Source organism: Anoplophora glabripennis, unplaced genomic scaffold (genome assembly GCF_000390285.2).
Source record: "Anoplophora glabripennis isolate ALB-LARVAE unplaced genomic scaffold, Agla_2.0 scaffold134, whole genome shotgun sequence".
Taxonomy (NCBI): Eukaryota; Metazoa; Arthropoda; class Insecta; order Coleoptera; family Cerambycidae; genus Anoplophora; species Anoplophora glabripennis.
Window position 1 is genome coordinate 149,418 of NW_019416384.1, and position 22,670 is coordinate 172,087.

Below are 22,670 nucleotides of genomic sequence, written 5' to 3' on the forward strand. Positions count from 1 at the left end.
CTCGCTCATATTTGTAATATAGAGGTTCGAAAAATGAAAATTATAAATGGCTAAAGAGATTTTATTGAAAATATGTTTTATTTTTTAAAAAACAAATTTATTACAAAATAATTAATTTTTAAATCTCATCGAGTTCTTGCTCTTCTTCAAAAATAACTGGGCAATTAAACTTTAAACCAATAAAATTGACAAAAAAACACTGATATTAAATAAAAAATTACAAAATCAAAATCAACGTCCCCTATTATTTATTTATTCATTAATTATTTTAAAAATGGTCAATATTCATATAAGTATAAATATTAAACTCATACATTTACAGGTTTAGCATAAAAGAAAACGAATATAAATACCTTCAATGCAAACTGAATATTATTTGTAATATTAAGTAATAATATTACATTAAAGAATTAAAAATACAATACGAGTATAACCTCAAAATAGATAAAATATGTGAATTTTCAAGGTCAAGGTCACCGTTGGATTACTCACTCAAAACCCTGCAACTTTTGTCCCAATAATTTTTTTGTTTGAGCAATATTTTCTGAGATAGAGTGGGGGGTTCCAAACTTTTTGAACACCCTGTATATATTAGACTCGTATCTGTGTCTACATCAATAAAAGAACTTATATTCACAATTTCAGATACATAATATACGTTTTAAAAAATGAATATTACCTAAACCGATTCATCAAAAAACGTTATTTTTTGCTGTTATAACAATTTTCCACTTATTACTATTAACAAAAAAATTATTTTTCGCTGGATTTACTTTTTTTAAGGTCTTAACTTAATTCTTTGATGGTTTATTAAACAAACAAAAAAATTTTTTTTTGTACATTATTAAACTTTATTTAACAATAAATTTCATGGATTTTTCATGAAACATGAAAAATAAAATGCACAATATTAAAGTAGAGATTTTAAGCTTTAAAAAGTGCTCTCATAAAGTTTCAATATCACATTTACAACTATAGTTTTTGATTTATAAAGTATGGCCTAAAAAGTCAAATTTTGATTTTTTAAAATGATTGAATATGTTGTACTCAATATTTTTCAAATTAAATTTTTAAAATTTTTTCCATATCGCTCACTGTTTCAATCGTCATTTGAAGAGTAATCTGTGAAAGTTACAGATATTTATTTTAAAAATTAAAAGAATGACAGCTATTTTATTATTATTGTACAAAATTATAGAATGACGTAACTTTGTATACGTACTATATATATTTTTTTTTTCTCAAGTTTAAATTTTGATAGCCGGATGACTCTTCTTTCATTTAAATTTTTGTAAGGTCGATTTGATCAATTAGATCAAAAGTTATAACAAATTTGGTGTAGCTCGAGAGCTATACTTGGGGGCCGGGCGTCTCATTTTTCGTACGTTAGAAAAAAAATTCTACAGCCTTCAATTCGCAGTCTAGAAAAAAACTTTATTAACATTTTTTATGTAAAATTTCCTGTTCTTTCGATTTTCTTTTTAATTGTATTTTTTTATATAATTTGCAAAAACTCTAATTTTGCAACTAATTTGTTAAAAAAATAATTTAGCGTACACTCTACAGTTGGTAACTTTGTATATGTTGTTTCTGACAACTTTACAAAGCGAAAAAAAAAGTCCTATCTTCCGGTAATTTTCGCGAAGTCAAAATCTATCTTGACACTATAAAAATCGAGAAAAATATGTTGACAAACCCATATTTGACAATATATCATATTTTTTACATTAATGTTTCAAAATTCAACTCGGCTGCATAGCAAATACCTACCATATACGATTTTACGGTACTGAAAGGTAAATACCATAATATAAAAGGCCCCCTACATTTTCATTCATTCCTAAATATTGTATCTCAATTACATTGCCCTTTTAAGCTCTTAATTAAATTTGCAGAAGCAAAGCTTTTATTCCGCCACTCTCGCATAAACATTTTTAATTTCATAATTAGGCTTTAGTAAATTAATTGGAATTTCCAATTTAAAAAATCCAAACGACCTTAATTATCAGCAAGTAATTACCGAAAAAATAACGCGGAATTCATATTTTTTACCAGCGAACTACTGAATATACTGGGCATTGAGTTAAAATCACAGTTTCACGTACACAGAATATTACAATACTCTGTATATATTCCCGATTAATTGCTGCAATAAAATTTCATAGCAAAGACAAACAGGACAGGGAATTATCACCCATTTCGCTCTACGCTTCTTCACAATTCAATTAAAGCAAGTAAAGAGGAGAATATTCAAAGTCCTTAATATTTCACCTCCCACTAAAGTCATAATCATCGAAATAAATTGTAGTTACCAGGCAGAGGCGGGACCAATTACGAAATTGGACAATCGTCTTACAGAATGGGTTACGAAGTAAGCGAATATCGCGCCAATTAATAATTATGTCTTAAAGGAAAACCGGAAGGAACAAGCAACGCCCCCAAGTCCTCGATAATCTTCCCGTTGAGGTCATCTAAAATTTGAATAAAACACGGGCTTCCAAATAGGAAGTTTGCGCTTCGAACGGGGTCCAAGTTTGCTTGTAGCAACTTTTTGTGTTCCAAAGTTTCAGCGGGTTGGAGCTAACTGACGGTTTATTATGGGGTTTATTATATGATCGTGTCGATTTTATTAGTTGGCAGCTGTAATCCCCACCCGTATCAAGTTTACAGGGAATCATATAAAAACCACATTGCTGTAAGAAGTCGAGGAACTACAACAGAAGGACAGACCTACATTTAAGAAGAAAATGTTAAAACTTCCATAAATCCAGCCGTTTTCGACATAATCGACATTTTATAAAAATGCAAATGCAAGCGTTTCGAAAGTTCCTTATATCTTTCTTCGTCCTGAAACATATCTTCTTGCTGTTAACTTTCCCAAAACGCAAAAAGTTTGATTAAATCTCTCAATTTCTTTTTTGTCATTGCTGATAAACGAGGATATCGTTCATTAAATTCATCATGTCCTGTTCAGAACCTTGTTGCATTCACTTCATCCATTTTTAGGAACACAGAAACGTCAATGAGTCTTTTTTGGTGCTTTGACAGGGCATTTGTTTTCATAGGTAACTATGAGTTTTTTTACACGAAACCGAATTTTTCACATTTTAAACACAAGTGTTGATTTTTTTTTAAATCGCATTATCTTGAAAACGGCTAATTTTAAATATGGAAAAGTTTATTCAAAGTGACCCTAAAATTTAACTTAGAATCCAAAAATGCAATAATATACAGGGTGTTCCATTNGTTTTGTATTTATATTTGGGTGGTAAGAGCAACGATCGTGGGTTTCTCTGCCATGCTCTTTCCCCACAGGAGCTCTAGGTGAGCCTGGCACTCTCATTTTATGTTAAATGTTACATGTTTAATTTGAAGACTGTTGTACGTTGTATAATAAAGTTAGGTGTATTTACTCTGCTTTTGTTTTATATAATTGAACCATACATCCCCTCTACAAAGTTAGTAGCCAGTGCCTTCCGGTCAATAAAAAAATAAATACACACAACGTAGGTAGTCCTTATGACGATCACATATTTTTGGCCACAACTACGTTTACTTATTTTTTGTCGAACCTAGGGTTGTTATACTACAACTTTATTCAAAACAATAGGTAGTGAGAGAGTAAACGTGGAGGCAAAAATTTTTTTAACTTCGCAGTTTAATCGTAGTCGGGAGAAACAACTACATAGTACAATATAAAACAATTAATTAAGACGATAAATAACAACAATCAAAACAACACAATTTAAGACAAGCTCCATAACTCAACAACAAAATATCTCTCTCGCAGCTGCCCAATAATTAAGAAAAGGCACAGTTACGATCCAAGCGAATCTTTTTCCGCTATGTCGCGGCTGTTACAGCAAGTACGTAATCTAATTAATATATTTACTACGCGAATGCTCCTGGCTTGACTCACTGCCCGGCGCATAATGAGTAGAAATAGCGATGGAAATTATTTTGGCGCAGTATGTAACGACCATTAAAGAAATTTTTAAACTACACTAGCAAATACTTGGGATTGACAATGAAACGATCTTTCAGAATCAAGAAAAAAAATAGGGGGTTGCTATTTAAAAAAAAAAATCGGTAACGTCATTACTCGAAAACAAATGACGGTTCGCCTTTTATGCTAAAATATGTATTTTTTAAATTAAAAATCGACCTGTTCGAGGATTTTTCCCAAAAAAAATAATAAACAATAAAAGAAATATTCAACACCCTGTATTTGTTATCTGAGGAGTGTCTCCTCCGACGAGGGCACATGTTTTTTTTCAAACACCCTGTGCGCATATAAATTATTTGAATATTTATTGATTTTCGCGAACTTTATAGTGTTTGACGAATGATTTTAATCGATTACGCTGAAACGCGCATAAACAAACATTGGGAGCGCGTTTAAGAGCAATCATTTTAATCCGTTAACCAGGTTGCGGGAGCCGTTGGAACTTGGACGGCCTGCAAAAATTAAATTAGAAGCCGTTATCGATTTCCTGTACATATAAATAGCCGCATCAGAAATGTTTGGCAGTCGGATAAGTGTTAAAATTATGTTACGCCACCATTCACAACTGAAATCTTTTAATTAAACAAACACCGCCACGAATTCAATTTATTCCGAGCAATAAAATTTATACGGCGACATACCCGGCGGTATAAATAGCCCGAGCGAGGAAATTAATTAGATTTTCTTTTTTCAGTTCGGTACGCAGCAGGAAGGTACTTATTTATAAGCAGGGTGGTAGGCTAAAGCTAAAATTATTCTGGAATATAAATGTACACATCGCTGCAAAAAGATTTTCCGGAATATGAACACTACCATATACCAAGATATAAGTAAAAAAACTCAGATAAAATACTACTATACTACTACAGGTACTTTTTAATATTTTTTAAACATTTTTGCAATTTTGAAAATGTTCCGGACCTCGCCCAGATCTATAGTCCAGTCACTGAATGCGAAAATAAAGTAAAAGCTCCCAATTTTTTCGGATAGCATGGATTTTCCTGAAAATTTGCATACAAGCCCATCTGACCCCCCACTTCAGAAGTTATATTGTCTAGATGTGTGCTTTTTTCTATTTGGGGGGTGAAAACTACCCTTGTACGAAAAAAATGCAAAAATCGCAGATTTACGTATTTTAAAGATTCAATTCATGTTCAAATAAATATGTTGGGTAAAGTTCCTTTCATGTTTTTTAATATAATTTATGAAATTTAATTATTTTTCAACCCTTATAAATCCTTAAAAACTAAACTTCCATGGCCAAAGAAATTGAAAGAAAAGTTTTTAACAGTTTCAAATATTCTTTTGATGCATTCACAATGTGTTGCATTTCTTTTGTTATTCATTAGAAAGCTTACGACTCATTACAAAGTTGCAACCCTTAAAAATCATCCCTTATAATAAAATAAAATATTATTGAAAGCTTGAGATGTTTTATTGGTATGCATATGTTGAATTATAAATTTTTTATTGGTTTTCAAATGATCTATCATTCTATGATCAACTTTTCAGCCACCCAAAAAACCCTTATGGAAGACCTACCCCTCATAAAAAACCCTGCACCTTATCGAAAAATTTCCTAAAAATTGTATGTGAGTATAATTAATTTTTTCAATTTTATTGAATTTATTCTTAATATTTTTTTAGTAAATTAATATCAGATACGTTTGTGTATGTATATTATTAAAAATACTTATCCAAATCAGTTCACAAGTGCTCCAAAATACACAAAGTTGATGGCTCCGAAAATTTTACCGAAAAAATGCGATTAATTTTTTTACCATAACTTTTGTAATTTTAAAGTAATATATTTACTCAAAAAACCATTTTGTAGGGAATTTAAAGCACTTTAAATTTTGTGATTTGCAGTTTTTTTGAGCCATTCGTTTTTTAGATTTGTAAGTTAAAAGGGCTCAGGAAAAGCAGTCTTGGAGCTTAGTTTTGAGCTTCTAACGATCATAACTCAAGTCAAATTTTGTCCTACAAAAATTTAAAAAAAGCAAATTGTTCAGTAAGAAAAAACCTACAATTTCTTATTCTATCATTTTTTTTATAACTTTGTTAGTTTTTGAAATATTTTGAAAAAAGGCGATTTTTTAAAAAATTTAAAAATTTTATTCAAAAGTAAATGAAATTTTTTTTTAAATTTAGGCTTCTAAAATCGTTCAAATTCCCAGAATCTACTGTTAATACATAAATAAAGTAAATTGCAGAAGGAATACGTTTAATTTTTTTTCCGTCAAGTCATTAATTTTAATACCGATTTTTTTTTCTCAAAAATCAAGACAATCATTTTATTTTGATTGTAACTTCATTAGTTTTCATGCTAACGACTTCTACCACCACTCAATTTAAAGGTCTTTTCAAGAACTTTAATAGGTGTTATATAGGTTTTCCTCGAAAATCCTTTAATTTTTCCGCTACAGGACGATGAACGTTTCGATTATAGCTATCTTCGAAATTGACTTCAATTTCTGGGAGTCATAACTCGGGTTCTATACCATCTACAAAGATAAAAAAGCGATCTCTTTGCTATTTAATTACCTTCATTTTTGCTTATGATAATTTTTTTGATAAAACTTGTAGTTTTTGAGATATTCGCGAAAACTAGCTCAAAAACATGCATTTTTTGGGCTAAAAACGAACATGTTTAGACGCAAATAACTCAAAAAGTATTGACTGTACAAAAAATTCTTTATAGGACATTTTTTGCTTAGAATTTGTCCCTTTATCGAATTCTGAGGTTATTTTTAATAAAAAAAATTCCCACCCTCCAGAAGGGGTGGCAAAAATTGGTAGCCAAAATGTTTCAGTGACTGGACCACTAGGGATCTACATTTTTATTATGTGAGTTGTAGTGAAGGTATTCGATAGATCCGCCCTGGTCTATTCAACCGGACTTACAAACTTACAATGAATAAAACAGTACCAGTAACAAAAATTCTAGAATTACATGGATTATGAACATAAATAAGGCAAATCCCCCTACAACTAAACTTTTCGCTTTCCGGGATTACATCTCAGTCTTTTTAGGTTTTCCGGGTTCGCCGAGAGCAACGCTCAGAAATCTAAATAAACTCAAACGTGTGGTCTCTCGCTGCAGATTAACCGAAATGGCTACGCATATGTAGTGGCATTGGAAAGATAAAACCGGAGTAAGGCAATAAAAGCCGGAAAGTTACCTGGGTCAACTCACTAAATAATAAAAAATGCCGCAGGGTGAAAACATTCCCGGCAAATGGAATACGGTTGCTATTGATGTTGAAAAGTATTTAAGTGTTAAAAAGAAGCGCAACAAACTTCTGGAACTGATAATACACGTCGAAATAATAGAGAAAAAGTTGATTTGTATTTTTGACACTTAAAAAACTAATGTAAACACTATCGCAACAACAAGAGCAAAAAAAAGAACCAAAACAAGCCTAAGACAAAATTCCTTAACGTTCGCGACATTAACAAAAACGCAAACAAAAAAAAATCCATCCTACTCGTATCGGAGCATCCGATATAGCGGGGGCATCGCTCGTCACAACCCAGTAATCGCCCATCGAACCTTTTTTATTCTTACTGGTGTTTGTGTCTTATATTAATGACGCGTTGGTATTCCGAGCGCCACTAATGATGTCGTTAGCTGATCCGGCGGCGAGTTTGCTCATAATTTATAACCTTTATTTGTCGGAAATGTTAGGGCGATGTATTCGTGCCCGTACGTACGGTGCGGGCGCGCTATTAAATGATACGTACCGTGACCCATTTAATACCAACAAGTGAGCCGGTGTTGGTTTTATTCCGGCGCGCTCGGTATGCTGTCGTCAGAACGAGAGAAGATTCATCTCAGTTTCGAATTTCGAAAAATTAAAAAAATGTGACAACGAAACTGAGGAACCGTAAACGACAGGTCAAAGATGGTCAAAATCCCAAGGGGCCAATTTCCAAACTTAAGACGAACTTTGCTACGGAACCCGTGCGGACTCATCATGGCATGGGATTGATACGATTAATGTTAAATTTGCAGAAATTATTACCTGGACAAAAAAAATATGACCATATAGAAAATTAAATTTTAAATTGAGTTTCTTGTTCTTTAAACTCGATCCAATATGGCGAACATGGTTAAAAAAAATCGCAAAGTTGAAAAAAACGGNTTGGAAAGATAAAACCGGAGTAAGGCAATAAAAGCCGAAAAGTTACCTGGGTCAACTCACTAAATAATAAAAAATGCCGCAGGGTGAAAACATTCCCGGCAAATGGAATACGGTTGCTATTGATGTTGAAAAGTATTTAAGTATTAAAAAGAAGCACAACAAACTTCTGGAACTGATAATACACGTCGAAATAATAGAGAAAAAGTTGATTTGTATTTTTGACACTTAAAAAACTAATGTAAACACTATCGCAACAACAAGAGCAAAAAAAAGAACCAAAACAAGCCTAAGACAAAATTCCTTAACGTTCGCGACATTAACAAAAACGCAAACAAAAAAAAATCCATCCTACTCGTATCGGAGTATCCGATATAGCGGGGGCATCGCTCGTCACAACCCAGTAATCGCCCATCGAACCTTTTTTATTCTTACTGGTGTTTGTGTCTTATATTAATGACGCGTTGGTATTCCGAGCGCCACTAATGATGTCGTTAGCTGATCCGGCGGCGAGTTTGCTCATAATTTATAACCTTTATTTGTCGGAAATGTTAGGGCGATGTATTCGTGCCCGTACGTACGGTGCGGGCGCGCTATTAAATGATACGTACCGTGACCCATTTAATACCAACAAGTGAGCCGGTGTTGGTTTTATTCCGGCGCGCTCGGTATGCTGTCGCCAGAACGGCCGTGTGGCAGAGAGAAGATTCATCTCAGTTTCGAATTTCGAAAAATTAAAAAAATGTGACAACGAAACTGAGGAACCGTAAGCAACAGGTCAAAGATGGTCAAAATCCCAAGGGGCCAATTTCCAAACTTAAGACGAACGAACGAAGAATTTATTAAAGGAGTACCTATATTTGAGTGAAAGTACTCAGCTTTAGTTTAAACACTCAATATTCACTCTGAACCTTTATTGCTTTCACTCATTTCACAGTGTACGAATGTAGATAGCTTCTTTCTCAACAAAATTAGAAGTTAAAAAAATGTAATAAAAATGTAAAAAGGGCAAATATCCCAAGTCGCGCGGAAAAACAAGTGCCAAGAAAAATGTTTAAATGCACGAGGAACCGATAAGCAATTACGTTCTATTTGGACAAACTATTATCATTAATCATCGAAACGATCATCCTCTATTTGTAACGGTGATTGATTGCGCCGCACCAACTAAGAAACTCGAGGGCGGAAAAGAAGTCCTGAATTAATAATATACGTCAAGAACAAATCGTAGGGTTAATTTGCGGGGGAATATCAGCGGTTAATTAATGTTGAGAATATAATAAATTCGCCGTGTGCCGTTTTGATCAGTGTATGCTGTTGTGTTTGGTAGTAGTTTTTAAAGAGTAAAAATATTTGAGAAAACACTACCGTGAACTCTTTCTTCGATGGTGTTTACAGTAACAAATATTGTCATGGTATATTATAAAAATTAATAAAAATTGTACTTACGTAGCGACACAGTGTAGTCCCAGCTTTCGGAATCATTTTTGTGGACATTCAGTTTCTCTGGCTGCAACAAACGATGTAAATTTAATTGTATTGTAGGCAAATAACATAATTGGATGATTTTAAAGCGCATTTCAATACAAAAAAATGCATCATAAGAAACGAACATAAAGGTGCTTTCCCACGATGCGCCACCAAATTTCGTGTTGTGAGGAGGCGCCTTTATATGATTATTTGCATGAAAAATACATTTATTCTGTTTCTATATGCAGTATAAATAAAACTTCATTACGAGACGGGTGAAAATTAATTATATTAATACACTTATCAATTAATACGATCGGAACTGCATCTCTTATTACGTAAAGTAAATGTATATTCATTTTGAAAGTCATTAAATATCTATTAGGCATGCCCTTTCGAAGCATAGCTGCTAACAGTTGGTTAAATTACCATAAATTATTATTATAAAGACAAAATACTTGTAATCGATTTCACCGAAATTAGTGAACGGATTGGAAGGGTGAAATATTCGCGCATCCGTCGTCTTTTTCTACTTTCAAACTGAACCAAATTGCAAATAAAACCGTACCACTTATAGATTTATAGCTAGCGAAACATACACAATGTTTTGAATACAAAATCGGAAGCTATTTTTACCCTCCGAAGGGAATTCGATAAAAGTCAAGACGAAACGTATTATCGTAGGCAAAACGCCTTTAGTTGTCTGAAACGGCGTGTAGGCATTTGTAAGTTGAAACAAACTTCAGTGGTATAGAGAAGCGTCTTCCGGAATATTTATAAAGAGTAATATTTGAGAAAAAAAACAAACAGCATATGTACTATAGAATCTACTTCACTATAACAATAAACAATACTTATAAAATATATAGATACCTAAGTACATATTTATATTTGCATGTGTCATTTTCCACACCAAATGTTTAACATGATGGTGAACCTCATATTTTTTCTATCATTTTTTAGAATCAATATCTACTGTATTGCAAAACAGAGTCAGCGAGATATGAAACCTTTTATGTTGCCCCTAAATTTATCTCTTAACGAAAGTAAACAAAGTAACGGTTGTTTTGAATTAAAATGCGATACGAAAAACAACATGCCAAAGCATTGTAAAACACATGTTTCCCATTAGTCAGCTGGTCGGTTAAATCTTAATTATGTTGTATTCTCTGCTACCGTAGCGAAGGCCTATATGAACAAAATTATATGAAGAACTGATACTATTTTGACCTCATCTATTTGTACTCGATTTTTTTGTATCAAGTACCGGGACACCTTGTATGCATTGATACCATTTTATTGTAGCGCAAAAAAACAGTTTCGAAATTAAAATAACTAAAAACTAATTAGAAAGGTTAAATAAAAACGGTATTAATTACACCAGTTGTACAGTCTTACGCTGACAACAGCAGACTTGAAATTATTGACATGTATTATTAGCGAAACGTTTTTATGACAGTATATTCAGTAACGTTTCAATATTACTAGTCACATCTATTTGATACATATTTCAATAACTCGAATACGTCCATCACTTAAAGAACTGAAGGTTTTCTTTGACACTGCTGCCAAATTAAATGGATAAGGCATGGTAAATTATTCGAATTAGCGTGAAATGAATTCGAACGACAGTATAAAATTTTTCTGCATACGTCAATGTACACATCTTTGATCTACGCTACATTTCGTGTTTTACAATTTCCCGGGAAATCGCACAACGAGTGCATTAACGTCAATCTTGGGCTAAGCCCAGATTATTTTTACGAACGGAAAACTTTAATTTCTCTTTCCAACCTTACAGAGAACAAATCAGTTATCCTAACGAATTCTAGCCCGATCTACTTAATTATTTATGCTGGTTTATGTTGAATTGTTCGTCATACAATTGTTGTTTGTGTAGTTTAGCAAGATTCTTGGCTGGTTGCCTGGGGTACTTCGGGCTGGTTATGAATGATGATTTAGAAATGCAGTTAGTCGTTAATTCCGATTGCTGAATGAACTGCAACTTCGGCGGTTGGTTTATTTCAGTATCGGAGCTTTAATGAGACGTCGAACGTGTTTTTAAATGAGGAACGATACAGAACTTTCCGCAGCAGCGGCTGTTGTCAAATTACTGCGAAATTCGATGTTTATCAAACCGGTGTCACAGCCAGGCTTCTCGCCGTTCTCTTCTGTTATTAAACGAAACAACACCCACACCGTAATGTCGCAAATTGAAATGTTCTCTGTCCTCAAATCTGCCAATTTTCTACAGGGGCGCTTCGACAGGGACACAAAATGTAAAAATTACCTTAGACCAGGGTGGATCTGTTTTGAGGTGGATGTGAGAGGGTGGATTGCCTTCAGTACAACTCGCATAATAGTGTAGATCCTTAGAACTGGGCGAGGTCCGGAACATTTTCAAAATTGCAAAAATTTTTAAAGAATTTTAAAAAATACCCTAAACATATTCAATGTTCTGCGATATAAGAAGGGTTATAATTTTTATTTAACCAAAAACGACGGCGTCAATTAACCTAGTTCCAAAATAAAATTCTATTGCATATTTAAATTAGGTACTAAAATATTAAATATATACGTCATACTTTTATAATAAACCACCAAAAAAAAACGTATGTTCATCAAACGCATGCCTGATTTATGTCACGTTTAAATTTCCTTTTCATTATTTTTAAAAGGAACAATTTAAATATTTATGATAATAAACAAAATAAGATATTCAACACTTCACTATTAACCGTAATTAGACTAACGTTTTTCACATAAAAATTGTTTTTAAGTTGAGAAACATTTAAACAGAGTTGATAGAGTAATTTAGGACCCACATTTAAGTAGCGAACAAAGTATCTACCAATGTATTTTTTTAATGAAATTTATGGCTACGATCTCTCCTTGCTTTTAAATTGTAAATGTGTAGCAAGCCTCTTACCACGCTAACTAAAATAATTTAAAACTTTTCCGATCAAATCAAATAATTCTTAAATAAAAATAGGTACAGACTGTATTTGAGGAAGAATTCGAACAGCGTCTTCGAATTTTAACAAAGATAATTGCAGCACTGCTGATCGATAAATATACGGTGCATTTCGCTTTAGATTCGTTGCCATCGAGTGCAGAAAAAGGCCGGAAGGGCATAATTGAATCGATATCAAAACCAGGGTACGAAAAATAAACACTAAATTCGACATTTATCGATATCTATCTATCTGTAAGTCAAATTATGAATAATTTTTGTATAAATTCCACATATTCTACAAATGTGCAATGTTTTGCTGTAATTTCATTGAAACAAAATATCTCTAAGCCTTAGAAGATATCTACGCAATATTAATAAAGTTCAAAATAACCGCTTTCCATACTAGTACCTGCTCAATAAATGCTGATTACATTTACGCGAAGTATACGCTTTAAAAATACAGCGTTTTTAAAAAGCGCATTTTGTAATTATTCAGATGAAGAAATCACGTGTAAGCACACGGGAGGCATTTTGCCAAGAACTTTAAGAGAGGATTAAAAGTAAATACCACTTGTTCTTGTTCACAACATACTGTAAATCCCAAAACCAATTATTCAACAAAAATTTAAATGGATGCTTATCGTGCGCTTATAATTTATTTTTATTAAAAGAAACTGGACTGTTTCTCGAGATACATGTCATAATTGTGCTCCACATTCCTTCATAAGTAAAGATTTTAAAATATTACCTTAGGATAACAAATATAAGATAGTTAAATCAAAATTGCGGTATTTCCAAACCATACGTGACTTATTTACTAGAAGAAATTGAAAAATTAATAGCTTGAAAGCGTTGTACATAGCATGCTTTCGAGATTGACGGTAAATCAAAAACAGCTAATTAATTAATATAAAACACCGGGCAGCGGTCCCATGCACATAAATTAAAGCGAAGAACTAATTAATTTACAACCAAATTCTGAATTTGTCTTTTAAAGGAGTTGTCAGTCTCTCCAGCAATACATCATATATTGCATATACCTTCATCACAATTTAGTAGATTATTATATTCAAAATGTAGATAAACAAGCAATACAAACAACTATTTATTTGCAGTTTATATTGTTGTATCCGATTTTGAGTTACAAAAAGTCCAATTCAAACAAAAACATCACCGCAGGTGACATTTTTTATTCTATGATTATAGGTACTTGAAATTATTTTTATTCTTTATTTTTCAAGAATAAAAATTGATATCTTATTAACAACACGCAATTTTTTTGTGTGGATAGATGATGCTCTAATGACACTTTAATCACAAAAACCGAACAAACAACAAATTTAAATTCATCAAATATCCAATTAACCAATTGCACGATATAAATAATTTCAAAGTTTTTTACATCGAGATAAGGCCGCCGCCGCCTACTCAAATTATATCGCAGAAAAACGTGTCTCTATTACAAATTTGAGATAATTAGGCCCCATTGGTTAACTTGATTACAGAAACTAATTTTGTTAGTCCTTAAGGCATCCAACTAATGTATAAACTTCACCACGGGATTACACAAGTTTTAATTGATTTCGAATACGCGAGTGGGTGCATATCACTGCGAGATTTTACGTAAGTTTTCCTTCAACAGTTAAAGTGCTCCTGTTTTATTAACAAACACTGTAGTTCAATATTGAAATTATATCGCTAGTCATTTAGATTAAGATATGACAAAAATTACCAAATGTTTCAAAGCCCATTTTTTCTCATAACCACCCAGCGAACAAGTTTAGGATTTTGCAATATATTTCCTGGTTACCTACATCGCATTTAAATTGTAAGCGACCTATATTTCGCCTTTCGAATTTAACGTTACTCGAGTAATCCTGACATCTGCACCAAACAAATCCCGTCGATCCCGCTTTACGTAATCCTATTACACAGCGTATAATGCAAGTGCATCGCATACTGTGTGCCATATTAGAAACATATGTAAATAAATAATGTATAGAACATCTTCCTGACAGAGGACATAAAAGTATACCAATATTTTTGTTCCTTTCGATTGCAAGCTTTTTAAGTAAAACACAATTATTAATCAAAGCAAAAATATATGCCTTATAAGACCCAAATAAAAATTTTCATTATGCTTGTAGACTGTACTTAAATAACTTTCCGAAGTTCTGCAAATGCTGTCAATTTTTTCCAAGTATCTAATCCTCTCGAAAGGTGATGAGGATGAAGTAGGATATAATGAAATTTGTAGGAAATTTGATTTGGCTCGTTAGGGTGTTGATTAAATTTCTAAACTTTTTCTGATTTCATTAGTAAAGTGAGGACGGAAATTTTGCTTCTACAAGGAAATCAGACGAAAATTTGAGGTTCACGAGCATATAAAATTCGAAAGTGTTTTTTATTAAATATACCTACCTAGTCAATTATTTAAATTTTGAAAAGCAACGCGGTACAATTATTTTGACGCGTCTGCTTGTGTACCATGAAATATGGTCAAAAAATGTGTGAAATGGAAAGGAAAATGGCTCATTTTTCTAGTACAATAGACAGTATATGGTTTTTCTGTGACATCAGACATTTTATATCATTTATCACCGGCAACGAATCGATTTCTAACAAGCTAAGCCGCCTAGGCTTGTATAAATTCATCAAACTGGGACTTCCACGCCACAACACTAATTAAATGACGATTACAAGTGATTCTTGACCGAAAACTAATGTTAGCTTATCTGCCACTTCTTGTTCTTACATTCCAGTCCACGTCTTGACTCGAAAAATCTCCATTTAGTCAGATGTCAAGCGGATACCACTGGAAGAATATCTATTACTCACATAAAACGTAACACGGCAACTTTTGTGAAATCTTCGCAATGCCAATTCATTTGGACAAAGGATGAATGAAAATATCAACAATTTAGCTAACATTTATCATCCTATATATATCGGCTCCGAGGTAATATATTAATAGTTATGTTGGTACATGACAAATGGTTATTAATTAAAACATGTAATTTCCTTTGCATGGAACGATATGACAAATTAACTTCAATTAGATTAATGTTTGGAAGCTTATACGCAAAAAATTGTTTACATTTCATAATTATGCCTTTCATCATTTGTTTACTGTCTAAAAAACCGTAATATACAGGGCGGTCTATTAGTACATACTAAAAATACAAATGGTTGTCCTCAGGGCGTTATCAACAGTCAAACAAACGAACAAAGGTATCGAAATGAATTTTACCCAACAAATTCGAGTGTAATTTCTATTTTGCCCAGATGCCGCGGTCCAGATCGCGTTTCAACACTGGTTCGGTATGCAACAATAGAAACTAGGGCGCCCATTCTTAACAATACAGAACACATAGTTTAACGAAGTGAACAGATCATAAAGATGTTCATCTTTAATTTCAACGGAGTTTTAAAACTTTATGTAACGACCGCGAGCTTTTCGTCGTTTGCGAGTGAAATCATAAAGTTAGTTTTAGTGAAATTTACTGTTTCTACGACTGTCACAGAAGTGACACCGATGACACAAATACAAGAAACTCCCTAACGGCCTTGTTTTAAAATAAAAGTTTGGTCTGGTGATCCAATTCCATTATAATATACACAAAAATATTAATTTAAACGAACTTTTTTTTGCTCTTCGGGAAAATATGGATGAAAATATATTTTTTTAATGAAACCTCTAAATTATTCTGCGCGTCATTATTCAAAATTGGCTATTTCAGCATTACCTGGATCTGTCGCAAATACCAGACAATTACTTCACAATTTCTGATATAAAATGGAACTCGTTCATCGGTATATCGCTGTTGTTTGCAGAGGAGGGAAATTAAAAAGCGCGCCCGGAATTATTAAAGTTTGCCGTTATTCTTAATTCGATCGCGATATCTCTTAAAATCTAGTTCCATCACATCGCGATCACAGTTAAGCAAATTAAATTAAATTTACGGAAGTTTTTTCTACAACCGAATCACATAATAATATATATTCCGGTGAAAACACTTTGAGACTTTGAGCCGTGCAAAATATGGTGGAAAACAGCAGGTTATAAACGAAAGAGGTACTGTAAATAAAAGCGAATGGAAGAAAATTACATTGCGATAAAAATAAACTTGAACGCCGCGCCGTTGCCCTTGGCGAATGCTACAAAATGGGGTATCGTTTGTCAAATATGGTGAACGTGCGCCAGTGTTTATTAAAAAAAATAATAGGGACAACGTCAGCATGTGAAATATCCAACGTAGGGACCCACTAACATTTTTTATGGTAATAGACCTCATAATAATAAAAAAAAAACAGTAGCGGTTCAGCAGCCTACAAATTTATTCATAATGTAAGAACCCCGCTATTGTCTATAAAAATAGTTGTGACCTATAGGTCAAAGTAAGGCAAAGTGTAATTAATAATCATTATTATTACTTCCAAGAAGTACACATATTAAGTGTGTAGCAAAAAGAAAGAAATACGTATCAGAAAACTTTATTTAATTTATTCGAGTACGTAGCTGTTATTTATTAGGGACAAAACGATTACATTATTCTTCAAGACAAACTGTTTTTTTAGTCATATGTCTAATATGACTAGAAATACCTAAATAAACTTTTTCCGGAGCAAAACAAGTTATTTTTGCAATTTGTTTAAAAAAAAATTAGTTTAAAAAAATTGTAACCAGGTTACCGGCCGGTAACATTTTGATCCTCATTCAGGGACATCTCACGGAGGTGATTATGCAAAAAAATCGAATCCACAAATTTTTTCATACGAAGCCGCCGATTTCGCCTTGTCTAATACTGTTAGCCCAGTTATGGTAGCAGAAAATATAGTAATACCCCCGAATTTTTTATAACTGCATCGATTTTTCTCAAAATTTGGAATTAAGCTCATCTTCCTCCCTACTTCTTCAAAATTTATATATGCGCTAGGTGTGCCTTTTGTTCTTGAGGGGTGAAAACCACCCTTTAATGGAAAAAAGAAAAAATACAAATTTAAGCATTTTATGTAATCAAATAGGTATTTTTTATTTATGCAGTATGAGTAATTTCATGTGCTATCTAACATGTATCCTAAATTTTCAACCCGGAAAAACCTTTAAAAACCACCCCTTTGGATGAAAATAATATAAAAAATGTTATACAAAATAATAAGTTTTAATTCTGGCAGGCCTACCTCGCACTCTTCAGGCAGCGTTCTGTTACAAATTTCTTGCAATTTGGAAANAAATTTTCAACCCGGAAAAACCTTTAAAAACCACCCCTTTGGATGAAAATAATATAAAAAATGTTATACAAAATAATAAGTTTTAATTCTGGCAGGCCTACCTCGCACTCTTCAGGCAGCGTTCTGTTACAAATTTCTTGCAATTTGGAAACAGTAGCAAAAATTGTATCACCCTTTTTTTAGATTCATTTATTCAATATATAGTTAATTTGTTTACATGATGTTATAATTTTTATACTATAACATATTATGTAATTACAAATTAAGTATTTCAAAATATAGCTACGTACCTATATAAGCCACGACTTGAACACTTACAGGAGGTGGTCTAGTGGTGCAAAGCGTTGCGCGTTGGCCTTTCATGCGAGAGGTAGTGGGTTCAATCCCTGCTCAGGTATTGACTTTTTAATATTTATTTCAAATAATAACGTGAATATGATCGGTACAAAATATGTAGATAAAATTCGACAAAATTATTCTCAAACTAGAAGAAATTTTAAACACCGCACAGCTGGGTCCGTAGTAAACATGACGATGCAATGTTGCCATATTATAGGATATTCAACTTACAATAATTAGGTACATGACAAGGCGAAATCGGCGGCTTCGTGTGAAAAAATTAGTGGATTCGATTTTTTTGCATAATCACCTCCGTGAGATGTCTCTGAATAAGGATCAAAATGTTACCGGCCGGTAACCAGGTCACAATTTTTTTAAACTAATTTTTTTTAAACATATTGCAAAAATAACTTGTTTTGCTCCGGAAAAAGTTTATTTAGGTATTTTGGGGTATTCGCAAGCGAAATCCTTAAAATACGTCGGATAGATAAAATCATACTTTCATGGCCTGGATTTTGCTAAATCGCAATAATCGACAGCAATTCGCTTTAAAATTTCAGATAAAAAGCCTAACGTTTGTTTTGAAAGCTGTTAATACCTTACAATTTTCAACTTTAAAAGCTGACAAAACTTGTACGAAAGGACATAAAAGTCTGTAATTATATCTCATTTTGTAAACATTTCGTCCTCGGGCCCGGAGGACGCCTACAAGTACAAATAACACCCCCAAGTTACTTAGGGCGCCATTAAACGCTAATGATACCTTAGCAGCAACGACCGTGAACGAGCAGGGCTATATTGCGAACAACCCCCCGTTCTAGCGACATGCCTTGTACGTACTTTGGCATTAAATTCCCTTACAAGCTTATCCGCTATTAATTTAAATAGAGAATTTTTATTTGTTAATGTAGTTGTTCATTCATAAGGCTTTTGATAGGAATACGAAGCTCGCGGCTCTTTGGAGACCTCTCTTTTCGAACGCCACACGATCGCCTTTACAATACCGTCATTAATCATAGCGCCGACGACATAAAAAATAGTTGGAGTGAGGTTTTGACGTGTATGCAACGCAGATTTTTTTTTATTGAGATCTTACACACGACGATTGTAGGCTAGTTCCTTCCTCTATTTAGTACAGTGATTGAAGCTGAAAATCAGCTATAACCTCCGAATTCTTTGAAACTGAATGGATTTACATGAAAATTTAGAATAAGGCTCATCTCAGGTTCAAGTTCAAAGGTGACATAAGCCCGATTGACGCTTTTTTTTTAAACTACCCCTAAGTGAAAAAAAATTGAAAAAAATACGTTTTAAGCATTTTATTGATAAAAATCTTGTTCAAGCACAAAGATTAAATAATGTTCTATGTTCTCGAACATGTTTTATGGTATATTTGATCTTTTCGACCCTTTATTTAACCCTTAAAAACTACCCCTATACAAAAAATGATAAAAAATTACATTTTAATGATTTGGAATGATTAAATCGTGCAATTATTTAAAATAAAAGGTACCTTATAGCTAATAAATGAATTGTTCCCTTTCAACCCCTAAAAACCACCCCTGCATTGACAAAAATGATAAAAAAATTGCTTTTTAAAAGCTTGGAATGCTTTAACGGTACAATTATTTAAAATAAAAATTCCCTCATTGCTTATGAATGAATTTGTATCTCATAACACTTTTCAACCCTTATAAATCACCTCTGTGCTAAAAAAATGATAAAAAATTACGTTTTAAATCTTGGAATGCTATAATTGTGCAATGATTTAAACTAAAAATTCCCTTTTATTGTTTATGAAAGAATATTTTACTTTTGACATTTTCAATTCTTATAAACTACCCTTTTACCAATGTTAAAAGTAAAATATTTTTATTATAATCGATTTTTAAATATAATCGATCATAAAAAAAATTACTACGCTGCATATAATATAATCACGCTATTTGTTTGTATTTATTTTATTTGTATGAGAAAGTCTAGGTATTTAGCTCAGAAAAAATGTCGTTGGTTTTTTTACTATATCTCGGTTAATTTTGAAGCTATAGTATCCTACAAAAAAGCATTTTAAAGATAATTTCAAGAGCTGTAAGATCGTTTGCATATAAAACCTTTTAAGTCCTTAGTTTTTTAAAGGGAAAGGATCGAAGGGCTCGAGACAGGTCGTTTTTTCACTAAAATGGATACTTCAAGCGGCGATATCTCCTTTATTTTTTATGCTATAGGAATAAAAAAAGCAAAATATTTGTTGAAAAAAAAGCTACATTTTTGTTGTCTATCATTTTTTACGTATCTTTCATAGTTTCAGAGTTATTATATAAATAAGGCAATTTTTTTTGAATAATGAAAAATACGTTTTCAACTTTTACCGTACATTATTAAAAAAATACGCATTCTAAACCGGTCTAACTTCAGGATCGTATGAAAAACACTAAAACAAAACTAATTGTAAAGGGTCTACGATTAATTTTAATTCTGATGGAAATGGTACAGCGTTTACTGCTCATTATTCCTTAAAAAATCCATCTGTTTTTGACGATAACTCCTTCAATTTTGCTCTAATTAACTTTTATAAGTACTCATTTTCAAGGTATTTTTGAGTACTACAAAAAACTCCAGGAGCGTTATACACTTTAAAATTAATCCTTTTTCCGTTATTTGTCATTGAATACATCGATTCGAGTATTTCCCCCAAAACAAGTCCCCTTCCACTAACCATATTTCGCTTTGTATAGGACGTACAACACTTTTTGAAAAACGATTTTCTTTGTTTATTTATAAGCTACATTTTTGTTGTTATTCGCGAAAAATACTTTGAAAAAGTATTTTTTTTTTCACTCAAAATTCCAAGTTTTCAATCGTGAATAACTAAAAAACTATTGATTTCTTGAAAAAAAATTTCGGATATCTTTTGCTCAAAATTTGAATCTGTATCGATTTCCAGCGATATTTTTAAAAAAGAGAAGGGGTGTCAACCCCCAACAGGGTGGAAGCGTCAATTGGCGCTATGTCACTAATGTTCATTGACCTTTTCTCTAACTACCTGCCAAATTTCAAGTCGTTCGGTTCAGTTTCAAAGAATTCGGAGGTGAAAAGCTTCAATGACTGATTGGTAAAATAAACTAATCGCACAAATTAAAGGATAACTAAATTGGAGCTGGAAATTTCTAATATGAAAATTTGGAAGTCAAAAGTTCTGAGCATTGATTTATTTAGACAGACATAATTTACGCCATCCAAAGATATTTGCAACAGAGCAGCATACCTATACGAGTATTTTTACGTCTGTTGCATTTTACACGTTTGGTGTATACCATGCATATTTATCAACGCATTTGATGGATGTATATTGCACACGGTTTAATCTCCAACCATTTAATAGCCGCTACTGTTTACTAATAACTGGAACAACTTTCTTGTCGTGTATGTTAATGAATAAACATATGTCGAGATTTTTGAAATTACAAAAAAAAAATCGGTATAACCAGGTCAGACCGCGCATGATAATCAGCGCATTTATTATAATAATAATAACCTGTAAGTAACAGGGCATATTTTATTGGATTTAAATATGGAGGTGGTTATTTCATTTATATAAACGGGTGTAATTGTTGTTTTGCATTAATGAACATACCAGTGTTAAAAAGGTAGGCAAAATCATATACGTAACTACCAAATAACAGTAAATCTAAATCAAATTGTCCAATACGTAATACGACAAACGTATTGTTAACGTTACACCCAAAGTATTCACCTAAACAAGGTTATTAATACTCGAGCAGAACCTAAAAGTATATTTAGCGAATCCAAAGCTGGTACAGGTTAGCTTAACAAGTTGTATAAAATTTAGTGTTGGATTGGCGGCCTGAAAAATCACCGGAACAAAGCAAATATAAACAATGGCGCTCTAAGCGTTTAAAATTAAACTGACATCTAAACGTTCCAAGCCGTACCATCCTTTCCGTTTATTTCATTTATAATCCTAATTCTAAATGCAATATTCGTTAAACACACCCGCATAACTAACATTTTTCTAAAGACACGACGAAAGGTAAACGTCCCAATCTCTCAATCGAAAAATCGTCTTTATTTGCACGCAACATAAATCAAAGTTTTATATATTTATATGTAAACCACGCTCTTTTTGATCTTCGTCCTACAATAGCTTTGCAAAATGGTAATTAGATTAGATAGAATACTCGCAGTTTCTATGTAGAAAGCATGTAAATTATTATTAACCTCTTGCTGCGTCTAAAATTAATTTCATTTCTACACATCTTTCATTATTTCGTAACTCATCGATATAACCTAGAAGATGTATTGGTACAATCTTTCACGTCGAGCAATGAACATCTTTTAAAATGAAATATTTCCCATCATTTCGGCATCTAAATATTTCCGGATATTCAATTTATTTCATGTCAGTTTATCAAACATGAACTATTCTTAGTTTTCCTTAATCATTCAAAATGCCACATTTCAAATTCGTAAGAAATAAATTGAATATATTGTATAGAAATTATAC

The 22,670-nt window shown here is 32.5% G+C and overlaps 1 protein-coding gene across 2 annotated transcripts in view; it reads right to left on the reverse strand.

Annotated features, from left to right (window-relative positions):
* Nucleotides 1-22,670, reverse strand: part of LOC108903815 (heterogeneous nuclear ribonucleoprotein L) — a 133,940-nt gene that overhangs the window by 70,787 nt on the left and 40,483 nt on the right. For both annotated transcript variants that reach the window (XM_018706118.2, XM_018706117.2), the window contains exon 5: nt 9,598-9,658. In XM_018706118.2, coding sequence (XP_018561634.1) covers nt 9,598-9,658 — 61 coding nt within the window. The remainder of the gene's footprint in view (nt 1-9,597; nt 9,659-22,670) is intronic.